General features: G+C 31.4%; 1 protein-coding gene across 46 annotated transcripts in view; it reads right to left on the bottom strand.

Annotated features, from left to right (window-relative positions):
* LOC124956286 (microtubule-actin cross-linking factor 1) overlaps positions 1 to 18,636 on the bottom strand; it is a 116,736-nt gene that overhangs the window by 70,143 nt on the left and 27,957 nt on the right. For 12 of the 46 annotated variants that reach the window (XM_047511871.1, XM_047511861.1, XM_047511852.1 and 9 more), the window contains exons 1-2: positions 9,274 to 9,536; positions 2,788 to 2,849 (exon numbers count right to left, since the gene is read on the bottom strand). In XM_047511871.1, coding sequence (XP_047367827.1) covers positions 2,788 to 2,849; positions 9,274 to 9,487 — 276 coding nt within the window. In that variant the 5' untranslated portion in view covers positions 9,488 to 9,536. Of the gene's footprint in view, positions 1 to 2,787; positions 2,850 to 3,834; positions 3,915 to 9,273; positions 9,539 to 9,561; positions 10,183 to 10,694; positions 10,844 to 18,636 lie in introns of those variants that run through there. The other 34 variants (XM_047511874.1, XM_047511879.1, XM_047511868.1 and 31 more) reach the window with 13 other exon arrangements.

Genomic DNA, 18,636 nt, shown 5'->3' on the forward strand with positions numbered 1-18,636 from the left:
TTGCTCGTGAATATATCGTGTAATCGAATCGATCCACGTTGACAAACTTTACGATTGACATATATGATTTTTTTTCTGTTTGGAAAATTTTTTCTTTTCTAAACAAGTTCTTCCACCCTCTTTTTTTCTTAAGTTTCTCTCAAAATGTTCCTTTTAATTATCTCGATTTATATCAAAACAATGAAAAATAATTTCTTTTTCTTTTTCGTTCTTTCACGATTATTAATAACATATCTTTTTTTCTTTCATGCAAAATGAAAGAAACAGAGAAACAAAGAGAGAGAGAGAGAGAGAGAGAGAGAGAGAGAGAGAGAGAGAGAGAGAGAGAGAGAGAGAGAGACAGAGAGAGAAAAAGATGTATATACCATTTAGGGAGGAAAAAACGATTCGCAAAGAGTGATAGAAACTGGAAACGATGCGCATCTTGCTTTACGTTGGAATAGAGCTCGACCAACCTCAAGTATCTCTCTCTCTCTCTCTCTCTTTCTCTCTCTCTCTCTTTTCTCTCTGTCTCTCTTTTGCGTGTGAGAATTCACATCACGTATATATACTACCAACCGCACGTATCGAGTTATAAAGCAGGAGCGTCGTGCGAAGGAACGCGACCTCGTTCCGCTTCAGTCGTACGTAAAAAAGACAAAAATCGAAGAGAAGAACAAAAAAAAAAAAAAGAAAACAAAACAAAAAAAAAAGAAGAAGAAGAAAGAGAAAAAAATCAAAGGCGTTCTTTCGAAAAATTCCACTCCTTCGAAAATATCCCCCTCTTCGATGATACCGTTCTATCTCTCTCTCTCTCTCTCTCTCTCTCTCTTTCTTTCTCTATACAAGACACAACCCTTCCTCTTTTTTCTTCTTTTTTTTTCTCTATTCTTTTTACCTTACATCAGAGAAGCCTTATTTCAGTCGAAAAAGAATCACTATGTTCTCATCGGGATTTATCAAGATACACTACTGTCACATACTATAAGTATAGTGATTCACTTGGCTTTGTCTATCATGATAAAAACGAATCTTTTGAAACAATATCAGTTTATTTATCCTTTGCAATTCTAACACTTTGCTAAATATTTTCTAATATTATTCTAAATCGTTCAATTTTTTAATACACAAATATATATATGTATATTATTTGACCGAATAGTAATCATCAATATCATCATCATCGTCATTCGTTAGAATGACGATCATTAAATGTGAAAAATTTTTGTAATAAAAATTATGGAATAAAAATAAAATATATATATAAACATCGAAAGACGAGAAAGATAAGAATCGTGCGTTAAATACGTAAGGAAAGAAGAGCACGAAACGAAAAGAAAGAGACGAAATAATAAGTATCGAGTCTCTCAGTATTGTTCTCAATCGGATAGCGTGTCGCATCTTGATTTTCTTTCATTCTGTTACCGCAAGAAATAGGATGACGTCAGAAGGTCGTCATTTAAACAAAGCTGCCGCCTAAATATTACAAGCTATAAATTCTCTTTAAACTTCTGCCCCTTTAAATACTACCCAAATGGAAGATGCAAAAATCAATTAGTCCCTTTTCACGCACGAAAAGTATATATAATGGTTGGTCAACGTTTCGTGAAATTTAATGGCTTGTGTTAAAAAAAAAAAAAAAATATATATATATATATACACAACATAAGTGGACATATAATACCATTGTCACTTTCGAGATCAGTTGTCTTTGTCTCTCTGTCTCTTTATAATTATTGTTAATGATGTCATCGTCGTTATACTCGTACAAGATAATATGTTATCCGATATTTTGATGTATAACTTTAAATTTACACACATACATGCACACAAACACACACACACACACATATATATATATATGTATGTATGCATGTATGTAGAAATGAAATAAATAACGAAAAGTGATAAAAAAAATTTCATTAATATTAATCTATAGGTATTAAAATAAAAGTGTAAAATAAACATTAAAAATTTAATATAGATCGAATCTAATTACTAATATAATCAATGTAACATTGACAGATCGATATATTGAGACATATATCAATAATAAAATATTTATTTCACACATATATATATTTCTTTTTTCTTTTTTTTTAACATATACCTATATTATTTAGATATTATTTAGACCACAATTTTTTAGATCCATAACGATTCGACTTATCAAAGAAGAAATGTAAAAATATAGATCAAATCGCTTTAATAAATGAAAATAGAGAATCGATCGATAAACGTTATCCACGCACGTTCCTCGTTATCTACATATAACAATAAAATGCCGTTAACGGAACGAGGAATATAACTTTTTTTTTTTCTTTTTACAAAATATCGACTGAAGTACGGTGCAAAATCAAAGAGTAAAAGATTTATACTTTGTGTTAGATTAATGACATATTAGTGATAATCTTACATTATCAAAAATAAACCATTGTCTGTACATACTTTTAGATAAAACAGATGTATCATTTAATTGTTAAGTATCTTGTTAAAAAAAAAAAAAAAAAAAAAAAAAAACAAAAAAAAGAACAAAAACAAAAAATATATGAGCTGCTATCTTAAAGATATACTTCAGTATCACGATGATATAATTCAAAAACTATAAACATTTCGTCGAGTCATTGCAATGAAAGTTTTATGATAGCTTGTCGAAATTATTTTGAAAGGTTCGACAGTTCAACAATGAGTATAATCTTCTTCTTTTTAGGAGAACAAAAAAAAAGAAATAAAAAAAAAAATAATAAAAACACGTCGAGATTCGTCGATCGATAATTTTTAAACGAATTTATGAACTTTGTATATTACCTTTTTCAAGTGTTTGTTCACCCATTTCGTAAAGGTCTTCTTTTGTATGGCGTCTCTTTCGTCTGTAAAAAAAAAAGGAGAAAGGGAGGATATACATGTGTTAATTCCAAAAAAAAAAAAAAAAAAGAAAAGAACAAAACAAAACAACTTTTTTATATATACACACAAAAATAAGATATGTTATGAGAAAAGAAAAACATATATCATTCATTAATACTTTCGGTGTCATCCTTCGAGTCGACAACTTTTTAATCTTTTGTTGTCATTACTCTGTTCAAGCTCAAAGTATGACTCATCGTTAGAAGATATTATTACGTCAAAGATAAACAACACACTGACTATTTTATCTTATCTCTACCGTTAATATTTATTCGAAAAATTCTGTGTTCCCCTTTTCTAAAAAATATTAATAAAAAGAGGCGGGAAAAAAGAAAGAAAGAAAGAAAAAAATAAAAATGAAGAAATGCAAGACGACGAAAAGTGCATGCTAAATTTGTTCATTCTCTTATTAAATCCTTTTTAAGAAATATACGTATGTTATTTTCATCTCCCGTCAGATACTTCCTTCAGTACTTAAAGTACTATTATTGATAAGTATGCCCCTTTTAACTCTGAAATTTCTTCTTAAGCATGATCATTCGTAAAACAAAGAAGCTCTGTTATTACGATAGTTAACCACGTTATTTATATCTTTTATTCTTAAATGACAATTTTATTCAACAATTGACCATAGAAGTTTATTTTTATTAATAACAATAGGACCCACGAAAGAGAAGGGAAAAAAAAATGGACGTATCTCAAGGGATAAATTTCATTTCACATAACGTAACACGATAATGTGACCCGACAAAGAGCTATTAGGTTATTATGGATCATTTGACAATCATTCTGAGATTTATTTATCTGATAGCTTAGAAATAAAGAAGAATGAATTTTATATTAAAAAATATATCTTATACTCTCCAACGAATAATGTTTCTTTCTTTTTTTTTTTTCTTTTGTATAAATGAAACGAAATAAATTTCTATTGTCTAATTATTTTTATACCTTTATTAGATTATATATAATATTTTTCAAATGCCTCGAGAAAGAGAAGACGTCTTGAAGTCTTGATGTCTAAAAACGAACTAAATGTGAAAGAAGGTGAACATCTCTTGTTGGGAGGTATCGTCAAGATCATAGCCAATGTTTATAAACATAAACGCACGTACGTATATACGCCGAATGTCTGATTCATAAACTACTAAGGTCTAATCGAATCAACAACAAAAAAAAAGGAAAAAAAAATAGAAACAACATTCGACTGAATATACCAAACTTCCATTTAAACTTTACCATTAAGAAGACATGCGTATTTCTCTCTTTCTCTCTCTCTCTCTCTCTTTCTCTCTCTTTCTCTCTCTTTAATAGAGGAAAGTAAATAAAGAATCTTCTCAATGTCTCAATCTGTTTTCTCGATAAATAAACTACGTCTAATGTATCTTCGAATGAATTTGTAGTAAAAAAAAGAGAGAGAGAGAGAGAGAGAGAGAAAGAGAGATAAAAAAAAAAGAGAAAAAGAGGAAAAAAATATATACATGTAAGTATCGTTAAAATTAAGTTTTACGATCTTTTACAAATCTATCAAAGTCGAATAAGTTTATTAAAATTCGTTAATGTACTTTTCAAAGAAAGAAATATATGAATATTCTTCAAGAATATTTGTTCCTGTTATATTCCATATGTATTTTTTTTTTTTTCATCTTTCGAAAATTAATATTTAATGTATGCACGTATGTGTGGGTAGAAGAATATAATATTGAATGGTATTGAATATTAAAATGACTAAATAAATTCTGATTGTACGGATAAAGAAAACGTTTGACATCTTACGTGATTTTAAATTCTTTCGAAAAAAATCTCAGACAGAAAAAGAAAGAGAGAGCGAGAGAGAAAGAGAGAAACGTTAGTTGAGTGCTTTTGTCATTAGCCATTAAGTGAACAACTTTCTTAGGTATTCGTTAGACACTTAAACATTGCCACGAAGTATTTCTTCTTCCTTTGTTAATTTCAACGATTCCGTCATTCGTCCGTCATAGTTTTTCTTTATGTAGAAATGACTATGCAGCTGAGACTTTTAGTCTAAATTTAGTTTCGAAGAGAATGAATTTCTTTTTAATCCTTTATAAACCAATTTATTATTTTATGTAAAAACAAAAAATAAAAAAAAAAAAAAAATATATATATATATATATATATATATGCACAAAGTGAAACTTATAATTAATAAATATCAATTTTAATTTGATTTTAATTTTGAATAAGGAAGAGGATGAAAATTTTTGTCTGCTTTTAAATAATTAAAATATTTGTAATTGATAATATAATTATATATTAAGTATTGATTGATCGAGATCAAGAGTTAAGAAATGATCGAGCCCGTGATGCGAATAAACGTTTAAAGACACCAACGAAGTATCCTAATATGGTTTGGTGTTGCGACAAAGGATAGAGCAAAGAAAATGAAGAATGTATCATTACGAAAGTCAAATTTACTGCTCTTACATAGATATTTCCTTGATTACTGGGTGTGCCATATATGTATGCACATATATACGTATACATATAATCGATCAGCTGAACAAATAATCGCTGTTCAATTAATTCGAGTTTATCGATATTCTTTGCCATTCTGTGCATCCATTTTTCAAAAACGATCATTAAGTAATTAATTATTCTTCATAAAAAAAAATATATACGTTATCTATATATATGTTACAATAATGTTATATATATATATATATATATATATATATATATGCTATCTATCGAAATTGTTTCTATCTGATTTGAGAAAAAAAAAAAAAAAAGGAAAAGAAAAAGAGGAAGAAGAAGAAAAAAGAAACTATGACCATATTAGGTGGACACACATATATGTGCGTGCAACATAAAATGCACTTCGAAGTACATTATCGTCGGTCATAAAATTAAACCATCTTGAGTGCCGTCCTCAAACATACTTCGCGAGTTTCTCTCTTTCTTTCTTTCTCACTCTCTTTATCTAATGCAACACGAATATATTCAAGCTCGAAAAGAAAGAGAGAGAGAGAGAGAGAGAGAGAGCGAGCACAGATAGCGGTACTTTCAAATTTAAAAGCGCTTCACCCACAAGACGCTTGGAAATATTTCAAGTGGCCATCGCACTTGGCGATATATCTCGACTGCTATGCTATGTCAATGACTTTACCGATGGTTTCTTCTTAATTGGCATGTTTCCTTCTCGCCTCTCTTATTATACTTCACAGGCTGTACGTTTTATCTCGATTGACCGACTCGATGACGTTTTAGCGTTCACTGACACTCTACTTCTTATTCATATTTATTTGGAATCTAATCAAACGCATAAGATATTATTTAAAAAAAAAAAAAAAAAAAAAAAAATAAAAGGGGGGAAACATTTTCTTCAGATTCCAATCATCCCAAAACGAATATTATTATTTACTTTGAAATATAATATATATTTATATATGTATGTAAGAGTTTAATTAGTAAAAGACAATGTTGATAAAGTTGATGGATCTTTATCGTACGTATTTTCTTGTCTCGAAAATTTTCTTTGTGTTTTAATCAATTCAATATCAATAAAATACCTAAAAGTCCTAATCTATATGTTATAATATAATCTATTAAAAATTTCTTTCTATCTGTTATAATCGTTTCAAAAATCATCATTCACTCATTAAAATGTAATATATTGGGATTTGAATTAGTAAGAAACGAGTAAGAAAGAGTTAATAAAATGTTAATACAATTTTTCCAGATTAATTGTTTAAAAAGTAAAGACAATTAGAAAGAGAAATAGTCTTTAACTGAGAGGCTAACCCATTTTATTCAACGACCTATGAACTTCATTCATCAAGAACATTGCTGTCATCTATTCTTGTCTCATTCTAAACACGACGACGACTTATCACTAACAATGTCAAGTAGTAAGGATCATCGTACGAAATATTGTGCCTTGATGATCGTTAATAGTATGATAATAAAATTACGGTTTATTCCACTTTGCTCTTTCGCAACGTAATCTTTCGATTCTTCGAAGGCACTAATAGTTTTCAATTGCTATCATATTTCTTTCCATTTATCTATCTATTTACTTATCTATCTTTTCATCTCGATAATTATAAACCTTTCTACAATATCTATCTATCTATTTATCTATCAAACGAAATTGATAATTTATTTGCTTTTTTTTTATTCTTCTATGCAAATCATTAATAAACAAATCAAAGATTCACACTCTCTCTCTCTCTCTCTCTCTCTCTCTCTCTCTCTCTCTCTCCCTCTCTTTTACTCTCTATCCTCGACACATGTAATTAACCGTATATTTATTATTATCACATCGTCGAGATACGTCAAGTAGTCTAGCAAAGGAGGAATGTTGGCTTCGATCCCAATCAAGATCGAAAGTATTGCATCCTGACTTTGGCCTTTCGATGTATCGTACTACGGCATCCTATTCCGAATACTTTTGGCAAACCCTTTTCCCTACCATACTGGCCCTCCCTCCCTCTCTTTCTCTCTCACTCTCACCCTTTTTCTCGATCTTTCTCTCTCTCATTTTCTTTCTCTCTCGTTGAAATTAAACGAACCCATTTACTCCGTTGACATTCAACTTAGGGTCAAGGGACAGATCTATCAATTCGAAAATGTCGAACGTGATCGATCAAATATTACTTTTCTTTTGTCTTTCCCAAAGCTGTAAAATTGTTAATAAATCATTAAGAAGAAGAAGAAAAAAAAAAAAAAAGAAAGAAAGTAAAGAACAAAACAGATTTTCAAGATGAGGAGAGTCCTTAAATTTAAATAGCCCGATACTTTCCAGATACAGCAAATAACCTCGATCAAAAGATTAAATAATTTCTTTTTCGAATAAATCTACAAGTTAAATTATTATATATTGTCTGCTTGATATCGATTGGAAAGTATCGAGATTATAGAGGAGGACGGAGGACGAGAGCTTGAGCAATCGACAGCTTGACCAGGAAAAAAAACTATTGTCATTATCAGAATCGCATTGACAAAAGAGAAAATAAAATTAATAATAATAATAATAATAATAATAATAATAATAATAATAATAATAATAACAACAACCTATCCATTCTTATCTCCCCTCCCCAGAAAAAAAGAAAATAAATTAATTAATTAAATAATTATGTAAATTAGTTAACGTAACGTATCTCTCAATGAAAACGATCACAATCGCAATTATATAAGCTACTTTGTAATAAGCTCATAGATCTAAGTATCTCACGTTACGTATCTGCGTTCCAGTGGTAATGAGACGGGGAAAGGAAAAAAGGATGACGAGGTTTGAGGATCGAGGGAGAAGAGGAGGGGAGGAGGGGGAAGAAATACTCGCGTGGGTGATCGATCGTTCGATCTCTGGTCAAGCTATCGTTCGAAAATCCTAATAAATGCTGGATAAATCTTCGTGGAAGCTCGAATTCAGGTAACAGTATGATAATGAATAAAAAGGAAGGAAAAAGAAGGAAAGAAAAAAAAAAGAATAGAAAAAAAAAAAAGTTTCTAGAAAAATGATGATCACCTAAATGATACTATTTATAGATTTACGATCATTTCTACTAAATGATAATGACCGTGTAAGGATGTACATATATGGAATTTCTCTGACGAATACTCATTGAAATCGCAATGATTACGTGTACGTTAAAGAATTCCTTCCCATTTGATTTTTACGCGTCATAGGGATACGTAGAGTAAAAATATTTGAGTTATCTGAAGAAGAAAATAGAAAAATAAAAAAAAAAAAAAAATCTCGTGCAAAGTTACGATTAGTTGGACGGGGTAGGAGTGCGTGTTAAAAAAAAAAAAAAAAAAAAAAGAAATAAATAAAACTTGACAAATGTATGTCCTGTGTGTGCTTCGAAGTTAAACGTATACGAGAATGAATGATCGATAACATTTCTTATATCGATTGAAAATTGTGTTAATCGTTAATTGAAACAATATATTATTCACACGCACCCACGCACGCACATAATTGAAACTCAACAAATGAAACTAAAACAATATATCTATAACGATTAATTAAGCGAAATCAAAAACAGATCTGAACAATGATTTGAAATGAAACGAAACGAAACATGATATTAATTATCAGCGAATTGGTTATATGGATTTGAACTGAAGAAAATAAAATGAGACTTATTAACGATAGGAATATAGGAGGATAGAGTATAGCAGGGAATGACTTAAAAATGTTAATGAGGAAACAAGGAAAAAAAAAAAAAAAAAAAAAAAAGAAAAAAAAAAGAAAACGAAAAGGAAAAAAAAAGTAAAAGAAAAACGAGATGGTGTAAAAAAAAAAAAAAAAAAAAAAAAAAAAAAAAAAAAATATTATTAGAAGGAGTTGGGGAAGTGAGTTACGAGCTTTCATCGAAAATGTCCAGCATCACATGCTCAAGAATCTCGGCCACCTACCATGCGCCTCGATGAACATCGCCCAGCAGCCCCAGAATGCAGCTTGGGTGCTGCTGGATCGTTGTTCCTCGAGTACGTTCACCACCACCACCTCCTCCTCCTCCTCCTCCTCTCCCTCCTCGTCATCATCATCATCATTGTCCACCTCTACCACCCCATTCTCTTTCTCTTCCTCCTCCTCATCTTGATCCTCCTCTTGCTCATCCCCCATCATTTCTATCTCTTCTGAAGCACGTTTCTTCTCGCAAACCGTATACAACGACGTTGAGTATCCGTTTCCGTTCTGACCTTTGAACTTGGAGAGACTCTCCTCGTAGCCATGCTGTGACCTCTGCTCACGGTGATGCTCGGCGACGGTGTCAGCTGGGTCGAAGCCCAACCTCTCCTTGTAGTAAGCTTGAGTCGACATCTTTTGTCTTCCTTTGATCTTTCACCGACTTTTATTATCTCCTATTTTTGTTTGTCCGTTTGTTTGTTTGTTTGTTTGTTTGTTTGTTCGTTGGTTTACTTGTTTGTTTTTCTTCTTTTTCCTCTTGCTTATTCCCTAGGAGATATTTCAAACTGTCCTTTCGACACGCTTTTAAATGCGCATCTTTAACACTTTCTAGTTCACCATTAATTAGTTTTATTTTTCTTTTCTTTTCTTTTCTTTTCAATTCTTTTCTTTTTGTTTTTTTCTTTTGTCACACTTCATACACTTGCATATTTATTTCGAATACACTGAATCTTTTCTTTGTCCGAACACTACACATTGATGATTATTTTACTCGAAGATTGTTCGATTTTGACGACCACGTTTAATCACGATTTTTATTCTCCCTCCTCTCCCTCTCTCTCTCTCTCTCTCTCTCTCTCTCTCTCTTTCTTTCTCGTTCGATTATGTTCGTTCGTTCGATCGAAAGACACCGTCTACAATATCGTTTTATTTTATTAATAAATTTTAATTTCATTTAAATATCGATGACGAATCGTACGTTCTCTATTTAAAGATACGCGACTGCAACGTAGATCTATTTTAGGTCGAATGATATCAAACGAAGATCATAAAGTTCTATGATATGTAAAATTGGTTTTAAAAAATCGAGGTCACCTGCAAGAATAATTTGGGGAGAGAGGGGCGAAACGAGAGGGCGAAGGACGGACCTCACCCTAGTTTCTACGAGCGATCGATAATTTCTCATCCGACGAAAAAGAAAAGAGTGTAGAATATCGGACAAAGGTGAGAATTAAAAGGGAAAAAAAAAAAAAAAAAAAACCCCAAATCAGAAGAACGGCACAAAATAATTTTCGTCGAATTGAACGAGGAGAAAAAAAGCTGAAAAAAAAAAAAAAAAAAAAAAAAAGAAAAAAAAAGAAAGAAAGAAAGAAAGAAAAATGAAGAAGAAAAAGAAAGAAATAGAAATAGAAGAATAAAATCGTACCAATCGTCGATCGATCGATCGATCGATCAATCGATCAATCAAATGGCAATCTCGAAAGAGTAGAAGAGACAATACGAAGCAAAGCTGTTAGCAAACGACCGTTCGTGAGACGCGTGGACACGAGACTGTGAAGGAAGTCTCGACGATCGAGGATCGGTACCCGAGTGAACGCGAGCGCTCACGTTCGCTTTATCCGCGCATATGGTATCCCCGCATATGGTAATCATGAATCGGCACTCGTAACTGTAGCGTGGGTGTCGTGTCCTCTGAAAACGACCCACGGAATCGATTTCATGCTTTACAAAATCGATTGGTATGAATATAAAAAAAAAAAAAAAAAAAAGAAATCATTTCCTTCTCCTTCTCTTTTAACTATAAAAATTACTAGACAAAAAATTGTGTTCTTCATCGAGTGTATTCCCCCCCCCCCTTTTTTTAAATAATTAATAAATAATTACGTCGGCTAGAGTTCTATTTAAATGTCCTAATAAATATTGTATAAAGTTATAAGAATATATATATATATATAAAAATAATATTTATATAAGATAGAGAAACTACGTGACTAGTCTAAAAATGATCTTAAAATTATGTACCTATTATCGACGTATTTATTAAAAAAAAAAAAAAAAAAAAAAAAAAAAAAAAAAAAAAAAAAAAAAAAAAGAGAAATAAATAAATAAAATTCGTCCAGTTATACGAAATAAATGTCGTGAAAGGAGAAAAAAGAATAATAATAATAATAAAAAAAAAATATTATGGCTTGTACGATCGATTAGAATTTCTTATCAGCATCGCGTTTTAAAATAAATGATATTCATCGTTAAATATACATGAGCCTCAAATCTAACTGAAATTACATACATATACCAACTGATTTTATAATTTATATAGACGGGACCAAAACCGGTGCAAAACTTGAGGCGACCTGATCGAGAAACGACTACGCTCGTCGAGTTTGTGGGCGCGATTATCGAGTCTGCATTACGTCACATTTGGTTCCGGACCGAAGAGTACAGGACACGAAGGTACAGAGATCGATTCAGCACCTGCTAACTTCCTACGTAGCTAACTGCAAAGAGATACCTTGCTTTTTAAGATCAATTTACCAGCGCAAAACGCGTTCCACGATCATTAACCGATTTTATTTATAGAGAGTTTGCAAGGTGTTCACTATTATCCAATGATTGATAGTCTTTTTCTCTTTCTCTCTCTCTCTCTCTCTCTCTCTCTCTCTCTCTCTCTCTCTCTCTCTCTCTCTCTCTCTCTCAATCACTTTCCGTCTCTGTCTATTCGTGTACCAAGCCAAAAGAAAATATCTGACAAAATGATAATACGTACTAAATGATCAATAACATAAATGATAATAATGATCGATGTATTATTTTCACATTAAAAATAAATTATCTAACACGTTCGTTGATATATTGTAAAATAAAACAGCTGATTCGATATCATTCAATTAACAATAAATTATATTTAATTATTGTATAATTGTTCATTGAGAAAAAAAAAAAAAGAAAAGGAAAAAAACCATCAGCTGATTGGACCAGTAAATTTATGAGGGGAAAAAAAAAGAACAACTGTATCTACCAATTATCTAACTTATTCTTAGAAAAATGAAACCGATTCAATTTATGAAACTTCATCATCATCATCATCATCATCGCAGTTCCTAAAAAGAGAGGAAGCTTTATGAACGCAATTAATCCGATAATAATCATCCTCAGAATCATGAACGTTTTCTTCATATCCTCACGAAATCATTCTGTGTCTTTATAAGTCCATTCATGAAGACTGAGCAAGGTGACTCATTTCTTTCTCTTTCTCTCTCCAGTGTTAGTCATACCTTGTGAACGTGTATATATATATATATATATATATATATATATATATATGTGTGTGTGTGTGTGTGTATTTGTACGTGAGTGTGTGTATGTACTTTACTTAGTGTAAACAACGACGCTTTACGATAAAAGATTATACTTGGGTAGGTCGAAATGTTTTGACCTTAAAAAAACAATGAAAGGAGAATGTTCAATATAAGAAATTGAAAATTATACTTGTTAAAAATAAATCTCTCGAAGAAAATTATAATATCTTCCGTTTCGACATGTTCCACGGCAATTTCAATGCATTATGTATATTTGAAGATAAATTTTTCAATACGACTGTTTTAGTTTTCAAGTAGAAACAGCGAAAGTAGGACGGTTCGATAATAACGAGTACGAAACTACATACATGCATGCATGCATGCATACATACATACATACATACATATATATATTTATATATATATATATATATATATATATATATATATATATATATATGTATATAAGTAGCTGTGCACGAAAGAGATCCAAGTTGAAACGAAGCGAGAATAATAATCTCGCTATTACGATCGAGACTTTCTCGGCAGGTTTACGTAATCTTAATCGAACGAAGATCGCTCGCACGATTGACGATAGTTGTGCTCTTTTTTCTTTTCTCTTTTTTTTTTGTTTTGTTTTGTTTTATTTTGTCTCTATCTTCTCATCTTTTTATTGTTTTTTTTCTCTGTCTTTTTTTGTTTTCTTTTTCCTTGCAAGAAAACATTATCAAATAAGTCCCGACAATTATACGTAAACGAGCTTGCGACGTAGACTTTCGAAATGATTTCTGCATTTCCTGGTATTGTGAACCGGAAATGGTAATAGCCGCAAGAACGTCCGCTCCATTATATTCCCTAACGTTTATAATACCATCTAAAAAATTTTCTACCCATATGATTTCGCTTAGTTTATTGAATTAAAATATTACGAAATATTATTTCAATTTCTTTCAAGGACATTCGAATGAGATAATAATTTTCTACGATCTAATAATTTTCTTGCCATTTCCTTTTTTGTTTTCATTGTTCTTCTTTTCATCTCCTTCGAGATATCTCTTAAAAGTTCGAATGAAATTTAAAAATCGTTCCAAAGTCTAATTCGTTTCGTATCTAAAAATTAAAATCTTAAGATGTTGTAATCGAATCCGTTATCTCATTTGAAATATCTCACGGGGATCTCTGAAATAAAAATTCGCCTTCTAATACAATCTTCGTTTCGTAAGTAACGAAAATTATACACCGAGACTTTCAGTCTATATAATAATGTTAAAAAAAAAAAAAAAAGAAAAAAAGAAAAAAATAAATATAATGTTCTATGACTTATAGGAAATTATAGATGATTAAAAAATTAAAAACTAGTAAAATATCGAAAATGTTAAAAAAGAAAAGAACCTTCGTCTTTCCCACGTTCGATTTCCGTCCTTTGAGGGCACTTGAAAAGAATTCAGGAAACGAAGAAAGACGAAGAAGAAGAAGACGAAGAAGAAGAAGAAGAAGCAGAAGAAGCAAACGTGGCTCGTGCCGATGCATAGCCACGAGATCATCGAGAAGGATTTCGAAACGCTGGCATACCTAACGGTATGTCTCGAAGGTGGAGGTTAAACTGAGTGCCAGGAGAACGTTTGCCTTCGAAGCTGTCGACTCTCTCGAAGGAACTTTGCGTCCTTGCGAATTTCGATCAATCGATCAATCGATCAATCTATCTCAACTGTCTCTAATCCTATCTTAAACAGATCTAACTGAACGAATCGTTCGATCTCTTAATCGTCGGACATCTTCAAAATTTATCAATTATTTCGTAAATAAATTAAATAAAAAATTTATTCATTAATATTGTTACTATTATTACTATTATTATTATATATATATATATATATATAGAGAGAGAGAGAGAGAGAAAGAGATTATGTTGTAATTATTATGCAAAAGTATAATTATATTCAAGATATACGCAAGATATAATTATTAGTAATAAAAATTGTATAATATATTAAATTATAAAGAAAATGAATTGTTAAATACGGAGAAATTTAATTGTGAAGGTTTAACGATCAAATATGGTCTGAGGATACATAATCCAAGCGGCAATTGAAAATTACGAAGATGCTAATGACAGGAACAAAGCAAATCGTGAGAAAGCAAGGACAGTAAGGCGTACAACGCCACATGGATATTGCGAATAAATTTTAGTAGGGGTATACACACACACTCAGGATACTTTGCAACTTAAGATATAATCCTTGAAAATGTCACATAAAGGCTTGCGACAGTATTTTAACGGCGTGAAGATCAAAGCTGACAGCAGCCAGCCATTTCGCCGACTTCCAAGTCCTACCGTAGAGGACCGGAAAGAGAAAAGAAAAGAAAATGAAAGAGAAAGAGAGAGAGAGAGAGAGAGAGAGAAATTATTACATATTCCGAGATTAAAATCTTAAGAAGGAATAATCATAAATATTTGCTAACGAGGAAAGTGAAAAATTGAACATCAGAAATACTAATCGCCTCTAATAAATGTGATTTAATTAAAGTACTACTGGTATTATCGAATCCATAAATATTAAAATAAAATAATATCGTCAAGATTATATATATATATATATAAAAAAAAAAAAAAAACATCAATAATAATTAAATCAGACCGAAGAAAGTTCGATCAGTAATCACCGATTATATCTTAAATTAAAACCGCTACGCTCTATGAGGATTGGATCAACGAAGATGATTTAATAATAGATCAATTTCTCACACGGTACTTTTCGTAGAGCAAAACAGATCATTTGAAATACTTTAGACGCAAAAAAACAAACGCGTCTTAAATGAAAAAAAGTGATCGTCGAGAAAACAAAAACAAAAAAAAAAAAAGAAACAAAAAAAAAGAAAAGAAAAGAACAGGAAAAAAAATCAATGATAACAAATCTATAGATCAATGTAGATCCATCGTTATCTCTAAATCAATGTGATCCCAGTACGTCGAACGAATATAATAGAAAATAATTAAAGATAGACGAGTTTTAGAGATGATTCGTAAGGATAGATCGGTAGACTCGGTAAAGAGACGCGTGCAATTAGAAAGGTTGGGCTCGAAGCTAAGAAGAGAGAGCGTGGATAGATAAATAGATTCATAGTAAAGTTAGAGAGAAAGAGAAAGAGAAAGAGAGAGAGAGAGAGAGAGAGAGAGAATGAAAAAAAGAGATGAGGAGGAGGATGAGGAGGGAAGTAGAGAGGTGTGAGGAGGGACCGAAGAAAGACATCTATCTATAGATCCTGGACAAGTCGAGTCGTCGAGAGTCTTCCGAGTGCCGCGAACTCGGCGACGCGCCGCGACGCACACCGTTCTTCTCTCGCCTGCCGGAATTAGATGCGAATAGAAAATAGAATGTCGTGCGAGAGTATATACCCCGACGGGATGCGTCGCGACGCCTCTTCTCCTTGGTCCCCTGATCATACTACCGCCGCCCGCCGCGTAGAAAGTTCGAGAGAAAGTGCGTATCCGTTAGTACTTAATCCTCTTTATAATAACTTATTCCTTATTTTATCCCATAACTTCATCCTAAAGTAAACATCGATTGGAATTTTTATGAAAAGGCGACAAATCTTTTCCACGATTATCGATTATCCTTATTTATTTATTTATCTATTTATCTAAGTTGTTGGGAAATTTTTTAGGTGAATAATTTTCAATTTTTTTTCTCCCTCGATTATTATTCGTTTCCTCTCTCTCTCTCTCTCTCTCTCTCTTTTTTTTTTTTGTTCTTTTTTTTTTTTTTGAGAAAAATTAATGAATTAGCAAAAATATTCCAACTATTTACATGTCCACCAAAGTTCTACTATATGATATTATATATCTATTAAATCCAATTAGAATGAATTTAATAAATTGGACAATAATTCTGATTGCTTATAAATGACGAGATTCAAATTTCCTATGCGTTTCATATATTCTCTATTTTCTTTTAACGTATAGATTAAAATACTGTACAGATTGGCGTGAGTAAGCGATTAAAAAGAAAGAAGAAAAAAAAGAAAAAGAAAAAGAAAAAAAGAAAAAAAAAAGAAAGAAAGAAAGAAAGAAAAAGGAAAAAAGAAAAAGGAAAGAAAAATATTCTGGCCGTTTGTTCACGAGCACAATCAAATTTTTCTTACACATTTCTTATATCCTTTTTTTTTTTTTTTTATCCTCTTTTAATGCAGAACGAATGAGGATAAACGACATGTATCTCGCGTTGTTAACCGTTACGCATTGTTTAAAACGAAGACGACGACACGGAAGGAAGCCCCTGGTACATAGAAGTCATGAGACACAGGAAAGTATTGTCTTGAATCATTACCAATCGTCGTCATCATCATCATCATCATCATCATCATCATCATTGTCGTCATCATCATCATCGTCATGCAAACAATTGAGAAAAAAAAAAGTTCACCAAGTGAGAAAACTTTGCAAAGAGAAATTTCTTATAAAAAAATTCCTTTAAAACGAATTAATTCGTTGATTGCTATCGATAATTTTGATTAATGATATACATTAATTATTTTATTAATATTGTCAAGTCTTGAGAAAAGGGTGTGCTCCTTAAACCCAGAAATATTTTTTAATAAAGTAAGAACGACGCTTTAAACAACCTCGTTATTTTTCGACGATCGAACGTGCGAACGAGGTCGTACCGAAGTGAGAGTGGGAGAAAGGATAGAATAGGGAAAATGAGAGAGAAAGAGAGAGAGAGAGAGAGAGAAAGTAGAAAAGAAAAAATAAATGAATGAACGAAGGAACGAAATGAATGGATGAATGGTTAAATAAATTAATGAACAAATGTCTCGAATTCATTGATTACTCCAACTCAATATTCTGAATTAAACAACGTAAACAACAAATTCAAAATTAGACGAAATTATAAATCAACGTTTCTAATAGTACGTCATTTTGATCAGTATTACTCTTACAAAAAAAAAAAAGAAAAAAAAAAAGAAAGAAAGAAAGAAAGAAAGAAAGAAAGAAAAAAATACTACAGAATTTTAGATTTTTTATTAAATAATAATTGTATTCGATATAGTGACGATTAATTAATTTCATCGAATTTATCCCAGGTACGTGTATTATAATATATATATATATATATACCGAGAGATTTAACTTACTCAGAGGGAGTCTCGAAAAGGAATGAAAAGAGGGGTGAAAGGGAGAAAGGGGGAGATTGAAGAAGGGAGGGTGGGGTGGTGTGTCCGGTACGGTGGCATTCTTGCGAGCAGTCGCATAACGGGTCCTCGACTTGATATTCTCCCGGACTTACTAACCGAACCTCTAACTTCACACAAACCTCCCGAAGGAATCTCGGTTTCGATGCGGTTATCGAATGTAACGAGGGAAGAGGGGATAATGATTATGCGTATTCCTGGAATCCAGGAATGAACTAATTTCCATTTAACCTATATACATATATATATATATATATATATATATATATATATATGCGCACACACACACATAAATAATCAACACGTTATTATGCGTCAACGAATGATATCAAAGAATGATTTCTTGTGTTCTAAGATCAAACAAAACAAAACAAAACAAAAAAAAAAGAAAAAGAAACTTCATAGAATCATTTATTCACAGACGATTCTATGTGTCTTGGATATCAAAGAATAATACAACCATAATAAAAAGAAAGGAGCCTCTCGAATGTATGACGATCGATCCATAAATGGTTAGGTATGGGGGCCGTTGTAATGATACGTGGGAGAGAGCATGAGGTAAGAAAAAAAAAATAATAATAAAAAACCGAAAAGAATAATAATCATAATCATAATCATAATCATAATAATAATAATAATAATAATAATGATGATGATGATGATGGAAGACACGTGGGGTATAAGTTACAAAGGACTCGAAACCAAACAGAGAAGACATGGTCTCATCAATCGACGAACCTTAATTGTCTCTAATTGTGTAAAAACTTTTTTACGTTCATCTAACCCATCCCATACTATATTTGGAATTTTATAATGTTTCATTTTCACGTAGGTGTCCCGTTGTTTTTAGGGTGATATCACGTTTTTATCAAGATC

Source organism: Vespa velutina, chromosome 21 (assembly GCF_912470025.1).
Source record: "Vespa velutina chromosome 21, iVesVel2.1, whole genome shotgun sequence".
NCBI lineage: Eukaryota > Metazoa > Arthropoda > Insecta > Hymenoptera > Vespidae > Vespa > Vespa velutina.